Below are 17,495 nucleotides of genomic sequence, written 5' to 3' on the forward strand. Positions count from 1 at the left end.
GGCCGGGGCGTGTGAAGGCAAGAAGAAAGGTTTCGGGTGCCGGTGGCGGGACCGTGGCGCCTCCGAGGCAGCGGCGGCCGTTCGCCGCGTTGCGGCTCAAGCATCGATCGGCACAGGAGGAGGGGGGGGGGGAGTGGCAAGGGGGGGGGGGGACGCGGGGCCCGAGCGCCGATGCGCGAGCGCCGTCGGCCGCACAGCAGCAGAGAGCGGGAGAAGACAACGCGAAGAGCCCCGGCGCGCACCCCAGCGCGCCGCCGGAATATTTCGCCGTCGCGGGCAAGTGTCGCGCGCGCGCCGCAGCCGCACAGCAGCCAGCTCGGCAAGCAGCAGCCGCTCGCTTCTCCTCGCATCGCCTCCGCATTCGATTCTCCAGCGACAAAAAACGCGCGCGCGCGCGAAGTCCCTCGCCGCCACTGCAGCTGGACGCACCGTTGCCTGGCGAGTGCTTACCGGACCGCCAGTGTATGGAACTAGTGCCACCGCGTGTGCAAACAAAGAAGGCAACTTCTTCGCTGCCCTGTCGACTTAGACGACGACAGTTCGGCGGGGGAAAAGTTTGTTTGAACCCAGTTCAAAAAGTTCTCTCTTCGCGCGCGATGCTGCCGTGAAGAGGAGTGCAAGATTGCGGCAACGACGATCATAACCACTATAATGATGATTACCTTCGTTCAAGCGACTCCGTGATTGCTTTTGCTTGTTCGACGTCCAGCCCTCGCGGGCGGTGGTCACAGCACTCATGGATGTCGTGACATCGGTCTCGATGCGAGCGCTGTGTTCCCCGTGTCTGCTCGCGCTGTTGTCCCTGGCAGCGGTGGTGACTACGACGTACTCTGAGGACGTGTCGCTCCCGCACCGACGTGCCAGAGGCCTCATTCAGGCTCCGGCAACCAAGGAGCAACCCTTCGGTGAGTCCCGCGTCTTTCCCTTAATGCCCCTTCTCCCGAGCATCCGCTGCTCGCATCCGACAACTGTCGGCCCCATCCGGCTGCGATATCGACGATCCTACACGGATCGCAGCCCACGCTCGGCACGCTTCTGAAACAAGTGATCGGCGGAAGAGACAGTGAGAATGGTGAGGGAGTTGCAGCATTCGCAGTGGTTCAGCCGCACTTGTTTATATCGCGACCCATTTGCTGTCATAACGGAAGCACATGTTGCTGCAGTGCCCTTCGTGCGCTTGGCTTTCCTGACAAACATGCAGTTGACAAGAACCCTCTGCAGCATGTGTCAGCATTTGCCGGAGGCCCGAAGTGCCATGAAAGTAAAGTCGTTGGTGCCGAATCTCTTTCTCTTCCTCTACGTTTTATTACATAGCGAAGAAAGAGCGTTTGCCGTAAAGTATTCGTCGCTACTTGTTCTTCCTGCCGCAGTACTGCAGCACTAATGTCAAGTCTTCTACGCGAAGTTTAAAGCGAGTTTGTGTCTTGGCAACCAATCGGTGACACGAAAGGACTGAGGCTCTATTAATCTTACGCATCTGCCTAAATTTCACTTAACAGCTGATCTTTCATTAGGTGCCGATGTTTGTATTTGATATGCTTATTCGGCACATCTAGACTGCTTGATTTCTTTCTTTTTTTCTTTTTCTTTTTTGTTTTTGTTTCGTTATTTCTGTATCTTTTTCTACTGGAGCATCTGACACGTTCTGTACAGATAGTAGTCACCGAATAAAACAATGTATGCCAGACTTGAGCAGCATATGTTCCATTTCTTTTTTGCTACTCACTTTTCTTTAACTCAGAAGGTAGAGAAAGGGTACTTGCATTTAGCGATATTGCAAATAAAGCCAAATTACCACGGTGAACCACCAAGTTACTGCACAAATTTCGTCTAGAGTTAAGGTCACTCAAGTCTCTAGTTTGTGAACAAACGCCTAATGGAAATAAATGTACACAATATGGGTTTTTCTGAATCTTAGTAGTTATAACTTAGATTCTCCATTAGATGTCTACCTAGGAACTGCAACAGATCATAGATTGTGCTAGTACAGAAAAGCTTTATATGGTAATTGCATGGGAATATCAGCGATGTGTGTAATTAACGCGAGGTATTTTGACGATATGGCTCACATTTTTTGACTTTGGGAGTATGCTTTGCCTGGTTAATATGCAGAAGCTCGTCAGTCCTCTGAAGGAGCTTTTTGACACTTCCTTTCTTTTGTATTCTCCGCGTGACAGAGAAAGGCGAGACACCTCTCTAAATTTTGTTTCTACCACTGGGGAATAAATTATTACCTTTAGAAAGCACACATTGTACTCTTACTATATGCTAGATATACTAGAATATCGAGTAATTAAGACTTACTTTTCTACTACTATATTTCTGGCAATGATCACTTTTTTAAATATTGGTAACGTTGCTATAGTGCTGATTACAACAGGGTTTTTAACTAGAAAACGCTTTTCATGACCATTGCACCAACATCCGCTTGCGTGATTATGCTAACTAAAAAAAATTAGCAGTCTGCCTGCGGAAAGCAAATATCCGATATATGTATGCGGCATACCTTCCATTCTCCAATAACGTCATGGACCAATAAGGACATATTATCAATGACGCAATGGTATTATTTGGTAGATGGGTCATGGATGAAACGGCTTTATTTACAGGGGTTGCTCCTACAGAAAGACACGAGCAAGTACTTTGCAACAGGCAAAAGCAATCTACAGAACCTATAGACCATTTTGTATAGTTTTGTCAGAATTTTATATCTAAAGGTCCAATGTTTTTCCGGTGACTCAAATTATTCACCGATTAAAGAATAATGATAGTGGTAAAGCGAAGCTTTTAAGAACGTGAGGCAATCGCTCTAGCATGCATGAACAATTAGCTGCATCAGTAAAAAAAAGGCACTGTGGCATTCAGTGAGGTAATACGTTTCGCATACATGTGAAAACCCAATATAAGTTTTGAGAAACCAGAGTTGTTGATTTTTTTTTTTGTTGTTCAATCAAATCTAAGTACACGTGAGTTCTACTCTCATTAGGATAAAGCAACCACAGCCGGTATTCGAACTCGCAACCTCGTTTTCATCAGCAGAACGTTATCAGCCACCGAGCCGCCACGACGTATGACAGTTATAATATCTGGAAGGACGCTGCTCTGTTCATTGCACATTTTGATGCCATAAAATTGTCAACCTTCACCCTATCCTTTGCGTAAAGGGGCTCTTCATTATCCTTGTTTGCTCTTTCCTGCGCATCAGTCTCCTCTGTATATATGGTCCCGTTTACGGCGTTATGGTGCACTCTGTGACATCACCATATTTTATGAATGCCATCTTTGGCGAATTCACCTTAAGGAAGAGGCAGAGGACATTTCATTGGCTGTGATCCTCAAATAGGTTATGAAAAGGAGAAAAAAAAATTGAAGCGATGTTTGGCTCGGCTAAGTATGCATATGCTGCACATTCTCAATTGAGCCTGGACGTTCCTTGGTCAAGATGAAAAGAGAAGGTTAAAAGAGCAAAACAGCAATCCCTTTGTAACATACGTCTAGTCTTTATATCGATTGTACACCGAAGACCTGTTGCAAATACCAGGGCTTCCGGTTATCAGACCGAGTTTCATAACCGATTGTCTGGTTTTGGTCTGGTTGCAAGAATTGCGAGGCGTCTTTCAGTATAACACCTTTAGAATATTTTGCAAAGTCGTCGTTTGTGTCAATTTTCTCTGAACAAGAACAAATAAGTGGTGCAGCTTCTTGTCAGAGCTCCACAACCGGACACCTCGAATCTAATTTGCGTCAAGCAAATACTTCTAGCCAGTGTTCAGTGCTTCAAATTCTATATTCGGCCGTGTGGGCCGGCGCTTTTTGTGACACCGGTAAGCACTGGGTGATCGCTGGGGGCCGAACTCAGTTACAAAGACCCTCACTTTGGCCGTACATACACCAGTGCACCAGCTCCGTGTCCATAGCGCCCACTAGGGGCGCACGAAGCGCCGGCCGCCATAATCGGTAAGGCTAGGGAAACTAGGGAACATGTTTTATTAGAATGTGAAGACGTCTACCCAGCGGTAGATTTAGGCACCACTGGCCTCCTTGAAGCCCTTGGGTTCAGCGGGAGCAGTGGAAAAGTAAACATGTTCGCAATAGGCATTAGTAAGAGGCGATTGGAGGATTGGTAGACGAAAAGTAGGGAAACGACAAAAAACGGAGACGTAGAAAAGCACAGTTAGGAATAGGGGATCAGAAAATTTGGGAGTGGGAGTTCATAGTGTTTATTTTTTTTATTTTTTATTGTTTAACTTAGGTAGGACATTAGGCAGTATAATAACAAGAGCTTGGTAGCGCAACCCACCGCCCCGTTCCGAAGGGGACGCTCATAACATCCCTCCATCCATCCAGCCATGAGGGGAGGTCATCCCATTTGAATCGCTGATCGCGGTACAGGAATTTTTCATTAAAGGATATAAATATAACAGAGATTGACGATATTCTTGTCGCATACCTATGTAGCCTTATCCGGAATTCGCATATTTTTGTATACCATTTTTGAAAACGTGCGAGAAAGTTCTTTTTTTTTTCACGTCACTTAGTTCTTCGTTTCATTTCTTCTGCTAAAGACTGAGTTCGTCCTTCTGCGCAACAGAAAGACGAACATCACCAAATGAAGGGTTTTCTACCCTTGATTTCTTTTTTTTTTTTCTTCTTATGACCATCAAGCACTAATTGTTAAATTACATTCGTTTCGGCCGGCCTCGCTTCAACTCCGAAAGTGCTCTTCGCTTTTCTCTTTTTCCTCTTTTTTGTTTTGTTTTATATAGTTTAGTTCTCTCCATGTTAATAAATTAAATGTGAAGGTTGAAAATTGAAAAAATAAAGCATGAAAGTCTGCATGTCGTCTAAAGCGCGTGTGAGAAGTGCTTCCATGCATGTTTCAACTACATAATTGATCGCAACTTTCAACCTCTAGCAAGCAGTGAAGTTAGGAACAACATTTTTCAGTCGCTGGAGTTAATTTTTGATGGCTGGGATAGCTGGCACTTCAGTGGCCTCAGTCTCAAAATTTATTACACAACAAACAGCATTTGTTGCAGAAAAGTTATGTGTGTCGTAACTTCGCTGCATTTCGCACAGGACAACCCATAGGCCTTTTTTGTCATTATTATTATTATTATTATTATTATTATTATTATTATTATTATTATTATTATTATTATTATTATTATTATTATTATTATTATTGGGAACACAAAGGGGAAGCAGGCGCATTTGTGTGGCACAGGATTTTTCCCTTTGTAATGCAAATATAGCTAAGAGCCCTAAAACGCCTGAAAACACTGAATGCACTCTAATATCACTACTATTTGCGAAGTTCAGTGCACGGGTAAAGGAAGGCGCAGGAAAGAGTAAATGACACTCAGAGACACACACAGCTCCGTAAGCAAGTGAAAGCACATAAAAATAGTGCGCCTTCTTTGTTAAGATTTTGATGCTGCGGAGTTTGCATCGAATAATATCTAAGCGTGCATCTTTTAAATCAACTGAAAAAAAAAACAGAACAGAGAACTGCGTATTGACTCTCCAAAGTGTGAGAGCGGAAGCCACTCTGAGATCGTGAGTGCTTTTCCTTTCTTTCTTTCTTTCTTTCTTTCTTTCTTTCTTTCTTTCTTTCCTTCTTTTTTTTTTTTTTGCAAACAACGCTGACTGTAACTTAGGGAAACGGGGATTATAGCACATGCGGCACACAAGAAAGTATCAACAGGTAAATTGTTTTCTTTAACCAAGTATGTTCTTCGAAGGTTTACCGCAATCTGAAACCGAATTCCAATGTTTCGGGCCGAATTGACAAAACATTTTGTTCGTAAGGCTCAATGGGCAGACCGGACCACATTGGCTAAAATAGGTCTAAAATCGCCATTGGCTATCACGAGCAGATCTGTAAGAACTCTTTTGTGAATATAGGGATTCGTTCGTAAGTGTTTTTTGCCATTCAATGGTTGCCTTCACTAATTATATGTTCAGCATCAGGATTCATTGAAATTTTTCTCGTACTAAATATTCCAGAGTAAGAACTTAATACTGAATACAAGCCCTGTTTCTTTCATCGTTGTGCGGTAACGTGCATGCGCATGTTTTCTTTTTTTTTTTCGTAGAAATTATTGCAACTTGCGCGTTTTCACCGAAAGAAAAAAAGTGCGTTTAGCGGGATTTGATCTTGCGACCTCGAGTTCTCTCGGTTGTGATGCTTCAGTGCTGCGTGGTCCATACTTGACGTTGCCCTCACAATCCGCCATGCTTAGACGGGTATCGACCGCGTGTCCAGTGGTTCGAAAGCTCAGTAAACTTACAGATGGAGAACTTACGACAGCATGCTTTCTGATATCGCACTTATTTTCAAAAAAAGAAAGGAAAGACGCTGACATGAAATTGATGAAACTTTACTCGCGTATTTCTAGCGCTTTGCCATATCCCTGCGATTCGTCTCCCAAGATTCCAGAAGTTGCACTACAAACAGAAAAAATAAACTAAAAAGGAAACCTCGTCGCATGACAGGCACAAAACTCTCCATGATGCCGGAAGTCGGGAAAAATCCCACCACCGCATTTCACTGGCGCAAAATGATGGAACGGAGAAGCACGTTTTGCCTTGTTGCTGCTTGGCTGACGTTTTGCTAACGTGGAGAAGATGGGAATTTATTTTTTAGATGTTCAGCAGTCCAAGAGAAAAGACACCACATAACAATATTGAGAGATGGATGGAAAGAGAGAGAGAGAGAGGAGTTGAATTAAAGTGTACACATTGTGGGTGGGATCAAAAGTAAAAATTCTCTCAATAAAGTTTCTTTTTCCCTCTCGCCTCGGGCCACTGCTTCGGGTCTGTTGCGATCAAATCTATCAAAGTGACGAAGGCTGCGGTGCAGCAAAATGTACGAAAGTGAAGCCCTTCCGTGTCCGGAATCCAAAGCAACTGTCATCACATCCAGCGCTAAGTTCTCCTCTTTGGATGTCGTTCTTTCTTCCTTGCTTTCTTCGGCGAACTGTTTTTCCCAAGTTATAGCCCCTAAACAATAAGAAATGATACCGCTCTCGCAGCTTCAACTTTCGGCGTGTCGTCCGGTCCGTTTTTTGCAAATGTGTTTATTTCTTTCTCTGTGCTTTTATATCGGCAAGCATTATCAATTTTGTGAGGACGCAAGCCTGTCTCGATATTGTTTTTGTTTTTTTTTTCTTTCCCAGATTCAAGTCGTTTGTTTCAAACATACTGAGCATTTAGTGCAAAACTTTCGAGTAATCCTAAAGAAATTTCAATTCCAGTAATGTGGGGGCGCCGTTTTGTTTATATCAAAGATTAATTTCTGTGCTGTTTCCAGAAGCGGCGTTACTGCCTAAAGATGCACTAAAACAAAATAATAATTTGGTTTGTGCAGATATATTACCTTTTCTCTCACTCACTTTCTCTACATGTGTGTGTGTGTGTGTGTGTGTGTGTGTGTGTGTGTGTGTGTGTGTGTGTGCGCGTGTGCGTGCATGTGTGTGCACGTGTGTGTGTGTGCACGTGTGTGTGTGCGTGTGCGTGTGTGCGTGCGTGCGTGCGTGTGTGCGTGTGTGCGTGTGTGTGTGTGTGTGTGTGTGTGTCTGTGTGTGTGTGTGTATGTGTGTGCGTGTGTGTGTGTGTATGTGTGTGTGTGTGTGCGCGCACGTGCGTGTGTGTGTGTGTGCTTGTGTGTGTGTGTGCTTGTGTGTGTGCGCGCGCGCGCGTTTGTGCTGAAGTGATTCTCTATGTGAGAAAACAAAAACAGGCCTCCCTTTTTCACATTTGCATGCCACACCAAGGGGTCAGTGATCATCTCCTGTCAGAAATTTCATAATGCCATCTCGCGTTTTTGCCCATTTCCTGCGGGAGATGTTAAGCATTGTTAACTTCTAACATGTTTTTTTCTTTAAGGGAAAGAGACGGGGGGGGGGGTGGGGGGGTTGGGAGGCGTCTCTACTTTCACAATAACAAGTCGACGCCAAATCAACAAGCGTGCTAATTCACTGCCGCAGTACATGCACCAAACAGGGATTCAAGCATTTATTTGAGGCCTTTTGTTAATTGTGGCAAATCCCCTAATAACAAAAGCGGCCCTTCAAATTTCGGGCAAAGTTTGCAGCCAGGGTGGCCGATCCAAATTCGAATAAATGCGGGAACAGTAACTGCGGAGTGGTAACTCTATATTTATATGTTCAAGTTTTCAGAAAGAGTCATAATAAAGAAAAAGTAACGAATGTGCTCAAGAAAAAGTTAATTAGTGATTCTTACGGCCTGTGTAATGAGGTGCACCTTCGTCCATCTGTACAAGTTTTTTTCTTTTTTATTTAGCACTGCTACTGCTGCATTCGCACTGAAATATTTTTGGTCTCGCACTCTTATGCTGCTCTTACAGGGAACTGGAGTTATCTCGGCAAATAAAAAAAAAAAAATTACGGCGACAGAACGTTTGCGAATTTTAATGAAAACGCATTCGTCACTAACACGTAGGAAAGGAAAGACAAGCTACAGTTTTACGAGCTCTTAAGTACAAGAACGCTGCCGAAATTACCGGTACTTTTTTAGGCATTCAAGTGATCGAGCATTAGAGTTAAAAACAGCTGCTTCGTATGCTAGAACTATGCTCGATTGCTACTCTCCTCCTGTTCTGCAAGACGAGAATAAGCAAACAGCACACAGAGACGAGTAAAGGTACGTTGCTTGATGAAAAAGAGAGGAGGTCGTAGGTGCATTTTTCAAAAATGCAGACATCATCGAAAGCAGAGCGCCTCAACTTCGCGCGCTAGCCTGTCTCGATCAAACAAACAATTTGAGCAACTCTGGGCTAGACGAGCACAGGGAGCTGGGTATATAGGGCGTATATGTCCATGTTTCGTTTTGTTTTCCCCGTATTCGCATGCTTCCGAGTACTTTCCGAACGTTCTTATGACAAGTCTGCTTTTGCTGTGACCTATTGTTTGAGCGATACGGTCGTTCGTCAAATAACGGGCCGCCACAGATATCATTCAGGACGGGGAATTCTTAATGCGTAGATAATGTACGACTGATGACGAGAACACGCGCGTGCTCGCGCAGCGATCGTCGCATTCATGTGCGGGAAAGAATCTCGCTTTCACAGGAACGTTAGTGCAGGTCGTCGTCCTAAGCAAAAGAATAATCCGAACGTCCCGGAAATTTGCAGTCTGCGCGCATGTATGAGATCGGACTTCCTTTTTTTTTCTTTCTTAGGACTCAGGCAACATTTCTTTTAACTTTTTTTTTCACAGCTTCGGCACACAATTATGTGCAGTCTTTCTTTTTTCTTCTTTATCTGACGCATTAGGTCTCAAAGAGATCCGTCGCTCATAGCATTTGTTCTCTATCTCAGTCAGCTTCAGTTGCGCCTCATTTGCCGCTTTACCTCTTACCGGGCATCCTCAACACAAGGCGAATTTTATTGAGCGCATGATACCGGTAATATTCCTGCTTCTCGAAGAAGCCTAATGCCTTTTCGGCGGTGTGAGAGAGCCCTGAATCATGGACACGTGTACTCCTCTCGTAGCCATCCGTCGTCTGAAAAGTTCTGCAAGACTAGCACTGTGAAAATGACCACGAGGCTTCGAGCGAAGGATACTGGCTGCCCATGTCGTGGCGTGCTTTCGCACCACCTAATAGATCCCTCGCCTGATACCGCTGCTTTACGACGTGCAAGTGAAAGGTGAAAAAGAATGAACCGAGACAACCGCTTGCGGCAGGCCAGTAACGTCTGTAACTGAGTCACCTGGAGAAAAGGTTTCATTCGCCAGCGACCACTGCCACTAAAGAAAGAGTTTCCCCTTCAGAATATTTAAAAATAAAAAGACAAGCACATTCTTCCAAGCAAGATGATGTCCAGAATCACTCCAGTGCTTTTGTGACGCATGACGTTCGGTTTATTTATTTTTTTTCTCCCTGCCATCATTGATATATAGTGACTGCCTCGCTTATAATTTATGCTTCTTTCAGTGCACGAAAAATTGTCTGAGCATCTGTTTTTCTTGTTTAACGTGTTTTTCACCGAACATCCTTTCATTTTTGACCCACATCTTTACTATATAAAAGAGGACAGGAAGAGAAAAAAACTACCCTGCGCGATCATAGATAGTGCAGAGGAGGGCCGCTTTTGTGTCCTTCTCGTGGCTGAAAAATGGAGGCAACGGGGGTGGACTTCGATATTGTGCACTCCCCCACTTGCCCTGCCAACGTTTGCTGCACGGGAGCGCCGCACAGGGCATAGGAGTAATTCAAGTGAGATTTCAAACGGGCCCGTTCCACTTTGGAATTGAAAAATCTGAGACGCTTTCCGCGCCACTGCCACTTGATCCCACAGAAAAGAAGAGGATAGGGAGGGGGGGGGAGACACTCACGTAGGTCGCTTTATGTACCGGCCTCGTGTCATTCGCTCGCTTCTCGTGTGTCCTCGGGACCAGGGATGGACTTCGGAATAAAAAGGAAAGGTGGCTGTGACAGGCGCGGGGGGGGGAGGGGGGGAGAGAAGGGGCCACGCATTCAATGCCGATATACTTCTTAGTCTGCTAGTCAAGACTGGCCTCCTGGCATTTGCAAACAAACATTTGAGTAGGAGGACCTCTTGGACAAACACAATATTTGCCTTGAGAAAAACTTTTCTGATGGCCTTGGCTTGTCTACGGCTCCATTACTTTTTTTTTTGTCACGTTTTCTGTAAAGTTATCATATTGCAAGCTTATGCTGGTTTATATAGGAGCCTGTTATAACTTGTACTGTTTGTTTTTTACACGCTTTAGCTTTTTTTACTTTCTCTTACACGCCTTTTTCTACCTTGGGGCGACCTGCTACAATAGCGTTTGCAGTTTACTTATGATCAAGCCAGGTTCTTCACATATGTGCATCTAGAGTGGGCGCTCCCGTGAGGATATTGATGGAAGTGTTGTAAGGCATTTCAACTCCAAGGCTATCCACATCGCGAGGCGGTTGGTAAAGTGGAGCCGCGTAAAAAACGCGAAGCGATCAAAGCTGCCGCGTCGTCCAAGTGCGAGTGGTGCGACCTGTGCCGCCTCTGATGAAACATTTATATGGCAAAGCGTTGAAACCACGGCTGAGGCCGTTGGTTTGATCGCCGGTATTTTTGGCCGAAGACAAAGGCCAAGCGAGCTAGAAAAAGAAAGAACATCAACCATAAGCAACACAACAGAGAGAATACGTTGCATTCAGCAGTTGAGGCAGAGCATCAAGGGAACTGAGGGAAATTCGACGGGCGAAGGTGTCTGGCAAAAATACGAGAGCGTCAAGATATGTAACTTTGAAGTACAAGCATGTCTGTAGAAAGGCAATGCTGATGCAAGGTAACTTAAAATGAAAATGCCCCCATGATTTGACAATGCGGTGATCCAGACACTGCGCAACTACTCTCCCTAAAGGCGCTATTTTCACAACCAGTAATGTGAAGGGCATTAAATGAAGGTGTCCTGCTTTATTAGAAAAAAAAATACATCAATGCAGCAATGCCGCAATGTGCAAGGGGAGAGATGTGAGCCAAGCTCAGTTGAAGATTACGCCTTCTTTTATGTGTGCCATGCTATGGCTCAAAAAAGGAAAGAGAAAACGGAGAAATTCCGGTTGAGAGAAGCCTCCTCGGAGAAAAGAAATCGATGCCATCCAATCGAAATGAACATTGAAAAGGTGCACCCTGGATCGAAGGGAAAGAACGTATGGGGACGGGTAGTGTTTCGGCAGGTAAGCCTTCTCAAGGTGTCTCTACAGCGAGACTGTTACCAATCTCCCTGAAAATTCGTCTTGTTCGTTTTGTTTCTGTTCGTACAATCCACGAAAATTCTATGCGCTTAAATTGTCGTTATTATCAAACACTGCCCCTACGTATGACGAGTGCGCCACATGAGCTACTATCAGAAGTTACGACATCAGCTTTGTTATAGCAGAAAACGCAATACAATGACTACAGTTTTTATCTCGTTCCACGTAGGTTTCATTAAGTAATTAAAAACTGGCCTTCGCTCTGTCTATCGCTCATAAGGTTCGCTCCCCAATTGAGAGACAGGGTGAACCGCGCACACACACACACACGCGCACGCACACACACGCACGCACACAAGCACGCGCGCGTACACGCTAATCACGTGCACTAGCAAGCCCGTCTTACGTGCGCGCAAATAAGCGCGCACGTTTGCTCACTAACGCGCTCCCCCGCTAAACTAGAGGCCGACATTCACCGACTCATGCGCTGCTCGCGTACTCACGCTGATGTTCACGGAGGAACTCCCCGCAGACGTATAGCTGATTCGCCTTCACGATGCTACTAAATCCTATAAGTCCCCCCCCCGTCCCCTTGGCTGAAGCGCGCTCGTTTTCAAGACGTCGCGCGGGGCTTATTGGCGCTGCTTCAATCCCCCGGTTACAGCGCCGGCCCTCAGGCTACGTGCTTGCAGACATCGTCTAATTAGCTCATTTGTAGCGCCCGGCTATTGCCAAATATAAGCTCGAGGCGCCGCTTCGAGACGCCACGGACAAATAGCGAGAAGAAGGTGGGCCGGGGCCCCGAGTGTACGACGTTCCCGCACCCTTCTCGTGTAGCGCCGACTTATTGGTTTCCATGGCGGATTTTTCTCGCAAACTCGTTCGCAATGTGCTGTCTTTCCAGCACTCGTTCTTCCCTGTGCTTTTTTCTTCATATTTTTGTTTTGTTTTGTTTCCATCTGCTTCGCCCGAAATTGTTTCGTTTGCCTTTTACGTTCGCCCTCTCCGGGATGGGTGGTTTCGCGCTTGGTCCTGACGAAACCACATAAAGAAAGGGCTCCGGAACGAGCGGCAAGATCCGTTGCGAACTCTTGTTACTAGGATCTTACATCTTTAATTCCGCCCCGGCTCTTTGTTCTTCGATGGAGAATAATAGATGAAGCCATTTAGGGCTGGATAAAGGAGTCGCCCGCCTATGCGCCTTAAGGTGCATCGTTGGCAGTGGAAGAGGGCCGCGGTATAAGACAAAAGAGAAACAATGGAGCCGCTTCACCGAACGAGATCGCGAGCCTGAGATAGGGAAAAGAGAATTTCTGTAACGGACTCAAACGGCAGTACCAACTCACTATCTTGTGTATATGTGCTTGCGTTTTTTTTTCTTCTTCTTCTTGTTCATTTCTGAAGTCCTTGCGCCGCTCGCGCCTTGATATACAAAGGCCTGGAAATTGTTTGATTACGCTCAATGAATTCGACGGCACGAAGGATGTTGCGGTCATCGAGCCAACGCTTCTTGGCGAAGGAACCAATAAGACACTTTGTATGCAAATCAGATTAGCTTTTTTCTTTTTTTCGAGACAAATTCGGTAAGGTTTAACTGTGGCTTGGCTAGCGGTTAGTGGCGGTCTGAAGCCATTACATTGCAAGCTCTCTTCTTTTTTATTTACTATCCCGAAGCACACAGCGAGTGGCTTTTCCTCTTCTACGTTTCTTTGTGTGCATTATGTGTGTGTTCCAAACGTTACTACTTATGGATTCACGTAGTTGTTTTTTTTTAATGACTACAACTAAAAGTTACTGAAAGCTAATTAACAGCATTATCTTGATATCATATACGTACCCTGTTCACCGACGAGCACGGAGGTCCATGAAATGAGAGCCGAGATTAGAATGGAAGCCAATGTACTCGGAATTCTCCAAAAAAGTGTTACGAATTACAACTGACTAGCATCGGCGAAAGTCTAACACAATGAAAACCTACATTTTAGCTAATTCTACCGCCAACTGCTAGCTTTTCTGAGCTGCGGTGCTGGGGAGGAGTGTGTCGACATATTTGTTTAGAAAATCGTCTCTAAAGTTAGCGAAACCCTTCAAACTAAAGCACCTAAGCAAAGTCTGCATCTTGAAGCTGTAAAAGCACATAAAGACGAGAACGAAGGGAGAAGACCGTACGAGGCGCTTACTCCCAAATGAAAAAGTTTATTGAAAGAAAACAAATATATGCACGAAAAAAAAAAGCGGAGTGTGAGGATTGCGCATGCGTGTCAAGTATGACGAGTTAAAGCTTTTGAAAGCGACTTTATAAATTAAAGAAAGTCTAACTGCCAAGAAAGTTGAATTCTTTATCATGTAGCAAGACCGAGAGGTGGCTGGCGCAGTCATCTGTTCTTTTCTTTATGTGGTAGGCCTCTGCCATTTCACGGTTTAGCTGGTTGTTACGCTTGAAGATAATCTGAGTATCTTTCAATACAGGATAACAACCACATTTCGTACAGTGAGCGGCTGGATATGTCGCTCCTGATTAATTGTATGCCGCCAGGTGTTCTCTTAGTCGCACGTTGATGCAGCGCCCAGGCTGGCCTACGTAAGGTATGCCGCACCTAAACGGGATCACATATGCTATGCCCATCGCACAATCTACAACTTTCTTGGTTTGTTTAATGTTACATTGCGATGGCTTCCTGCGAATACGCGAACAAATTGTCTGAAGTTAGTTTTTTTGCTGAGAAAAATCAGTCTGACTACTTTCCTTGCGCCGTTCAGTTTTTCGTACTGTTTGGGTGCGCTGAGCCGCTTCGATGTACGCGATTTCTAAAGTTATCTAATGAGGAGAGCGACTGGCGTAGGCCAGCAATTTATTGAAGACTGCTGCACGAATTTTGTAAGATCGATAAATACATATACGCCCTCATTAATGGCTATATATCCTGTATTCCCTGTGATCGATTTTCATTAAGCATGTTTCTGAGTGTTGTATAACAGTTTTTAACGACTGGCTTCTTCAGAGGCGCTTGTCTCATCTTGGATCCTTCGAGCGATTGCAACCAGCTCCTCGAAAGGAAATGCAAAATAGAGAGAGGCGAGTAATTACCCAGCTGCTAAGAACTATGTAGTTACGCCAGAACTTTGGCCAAACACAATTAGCTTTGTAACTGTGCTAATCTAACGTCGACCTTATTGGTCGACGTTAGATTAGCACAGTTTCAAAGCTAATTGTCGACGTTAGATTAGCACAGTTTCAAAGCTAATTGTGTTTGGCCAAAGTTTTCAGAAGCAAAGGAGATTAAATATGTCGTCGCTAAATTTTCATGGGTCAATGAATAATGCAGCTGCAACTTTGCTTTATATGTGCAAGACCCTCGCTGCAACGAGAGTCATAATTAAGTTTACCACTTTATTCAACACTTACGGTGTTTCGGCACTCAGCCATGGAACATGCTCATTCGCTACAGTCACTGTTATGGCAAAAAAAATCCTTTTGTGAGGCTTCGGGATGTCTCACAGACTTACAATTGTGAGTGATAATTTTATACTACGAATGAATGAATTCTACACTAACCACATACATTAAGCGCAGCGTTTAAGTATCAAGTTTAAGTAGCAAAGCGTGAAGGATGATGCTCGGCAATGTTGAACATCTGCGAGACGGTCGAGGGAAGGTAAAAGAAATATATATATATAGCACTAAGCGCGAGTGCTTTAGTTCGATATAAATGGCACCTACATATTTATTTATTTATTTATTTATTTATTTATTTATACCTCAAAGGCCCCGGTCTGGGGTATTACCTGAGGGATACGTGATCACATCAGCGAAATGTGGATTCAATGGCAGCCTTGAAATGATGTGGATTGGAACAATGCACGGCGTCGGCGAAAAGGTCATTCCAGTCCCGGGCGGTCTTCATAAAAAATAAATGAAGGTGCACAGTGTTGTGGGCAGACGGAGGGTACACAGATTTATCGTGACGTAATCGGCAAGATTGACGGTGTGTTGCAATGATGGCTGAAGTACTAGGAGCTGAATGATAAAATCTGTGATAAAGACACAGCCGAAAAACGTGACGCCTTATATCTAGATTGGAAATTCGTGCTTTTAATTTTAGCTGAGAGGCACTAGTGTAACAAGAGCAATCAGAAGAAATAAACCTAGCTGCATGGTTTTGAACTGCTTCTAAAATGTTAGAAACGGTTGTTTGGTGTCGGTCCCAAACAGAGCATTCGTATTCTAGCTTAGGTCTGACAAAGGTTAGATAGGTTAGTATTTTTAAGGATGGGGGTACGAAGCGCAAGTTGCGGGGGCGGAAGTAACTAAGCGTGCGATTGGCTTCGTTAGTGATGTTCGTAATATGAGAAGGCCAGGAAAGGTTACTAGAAAGTGTAAGGCCAATGTACTCGCATGACTCCACAGATGATATTTCCGAGCTGCAGAGAACACATTTAGGAGTATGGTGATTCTTCCGCCAATGAAAAGGTACTAGTAAAGTATTCGTAGTGTTCAGCGACATTAGCCACATGTTGCACCAAGTGGTAACATTGCCAAGATCATCTCGCAAAGGGTGCGGTTGTCGGTACTAGTAAAGATTGGGCGATATATGGCACAATCGTCGGCAAAAAGGCGAATGTTAGAAGAAAGTTTAGTGGGTAAACCATTAATATATGTAAGGAAGAGAAGGGGCCCAAGGACTGTGCCTTGGGGTACTCCGGAAAGAACGGCGCTTTTAGAGAAGGAGTGGTTATTAGCATACACAAACTGTTGTCTATTAATTAATAAATTAACCCGCCGTGGTTGCTCAGTGGCTATGGTGTTGGGCTGCTGAGCACAAGGTCGCGGGATCGAATCCCGGCCACGGCGGCCACATATCGATGGGGGCGAAATGTGAAAACACCCTTGTACTTAGATTTCGGTGCACGTTAAAGAAACCCAGGTGGTCGAAATTTCCGGAGTCCTTCACTACGGCGTGCCTCATAATCAGAAAGTGGTTTTGGCACGTAAAACCCCATAATTTATTTAAGTTTCTTTAGTTAGTAAATTACGTATCCACTCTAAAACAAGAGGATGAAGGTGCAAGCGTGAAAGTTTTAGGAGAAGCCGTCGATGCGGAACTGTCTCAAACGCCTTTTCGAAATCTAAAGAGAGGTCATCAACTGGAATGTTTTGATCGAGGTTAGAGTTTATGTCATTTATAAATAGAGCTGTTTGGATCTTTACAGAAGCCATGTTGGTTAGGGTGGAAGAAATTGACAGACGTGAGGGATGTAGCAATGTGAGAGTGAAGTACACGTTCCATTAATTTCGAACAGACGCTGGTTAGAGAAATTGGACGGTAACTACTACATAATGATGCAGGATCTTTCTTTTTTTTTTTTGGAGGGGGGGGGTATAACCTTACCCACTTTTCAGTCGTCTGGCAGCCCTCCTGATGACAAAGACTGCTGAAAAACATGACACACGATCTCGCTAGTAACATATTTAGTATTTTTAAGTCTTTGGAAATAATATCATCAATGCCAGGTGAAGATAACAGCTTCAAGGGATCAGTAGATTTCCTTGAATAGCCAGCGTATTAAATAAACCCACGCGACGTTCTGTCTACTATTGCTTACATTCCTCCAGTGCCGGCGCGCTTCCTCTCAGTGCGACTCCAGCATTGAAGTATAACGGTCGCTAACTTCTCCACTACATTTGCTGAACATGCAACAAGTGCCGACAGTGCTTTTTCTCTACCGAGTTCTTCCAGTTGCTTTCTTTTCCGACATGTTTTCTCGAC

General features: G+C 44.6%; 1 protein-coding gene across 2 annotated transcripts in view; it reads left to right on the top strand.

Annotated features, from left to right (window-relative positions):
- The first annotated feature begins 212 nt into the window (after positions 1–212).
- Positions 213–17,495, top strand: part of LOC126532056 (protein turtle homolog B-like) — a 345,557-nt gene continuing 328,274 nt past the window's right edge. For both annotated transcript variants that reach the window (XM_050179750.3, XM_055070964.2), the window contains exon 1: positions 213–905. In XM_050179750.3, coding sequence (XP_050035707.1) covers positions 737–905 — 169 coding nt within the window. In that variant the 5' untranslated portion in view covers positions 213–736. The remainder of the gene's footprint in view (positions 906–17,495) is intronic.

Source organism: Dermacentor andersoni, chromosome 5 (assembly GCF_023375885.2).
Source record: "Dermacentor andersoni chromosome 5, qqDerAnde1_hic_scaffold, whole genome shotgun sequence".
Taxonomy (NCBI): Eukaryota; Metazoa; Arthropoda; class Arachnida; order Ixodida; family Ixodidae; genus Dermacentor; species Dermacentor andersoni.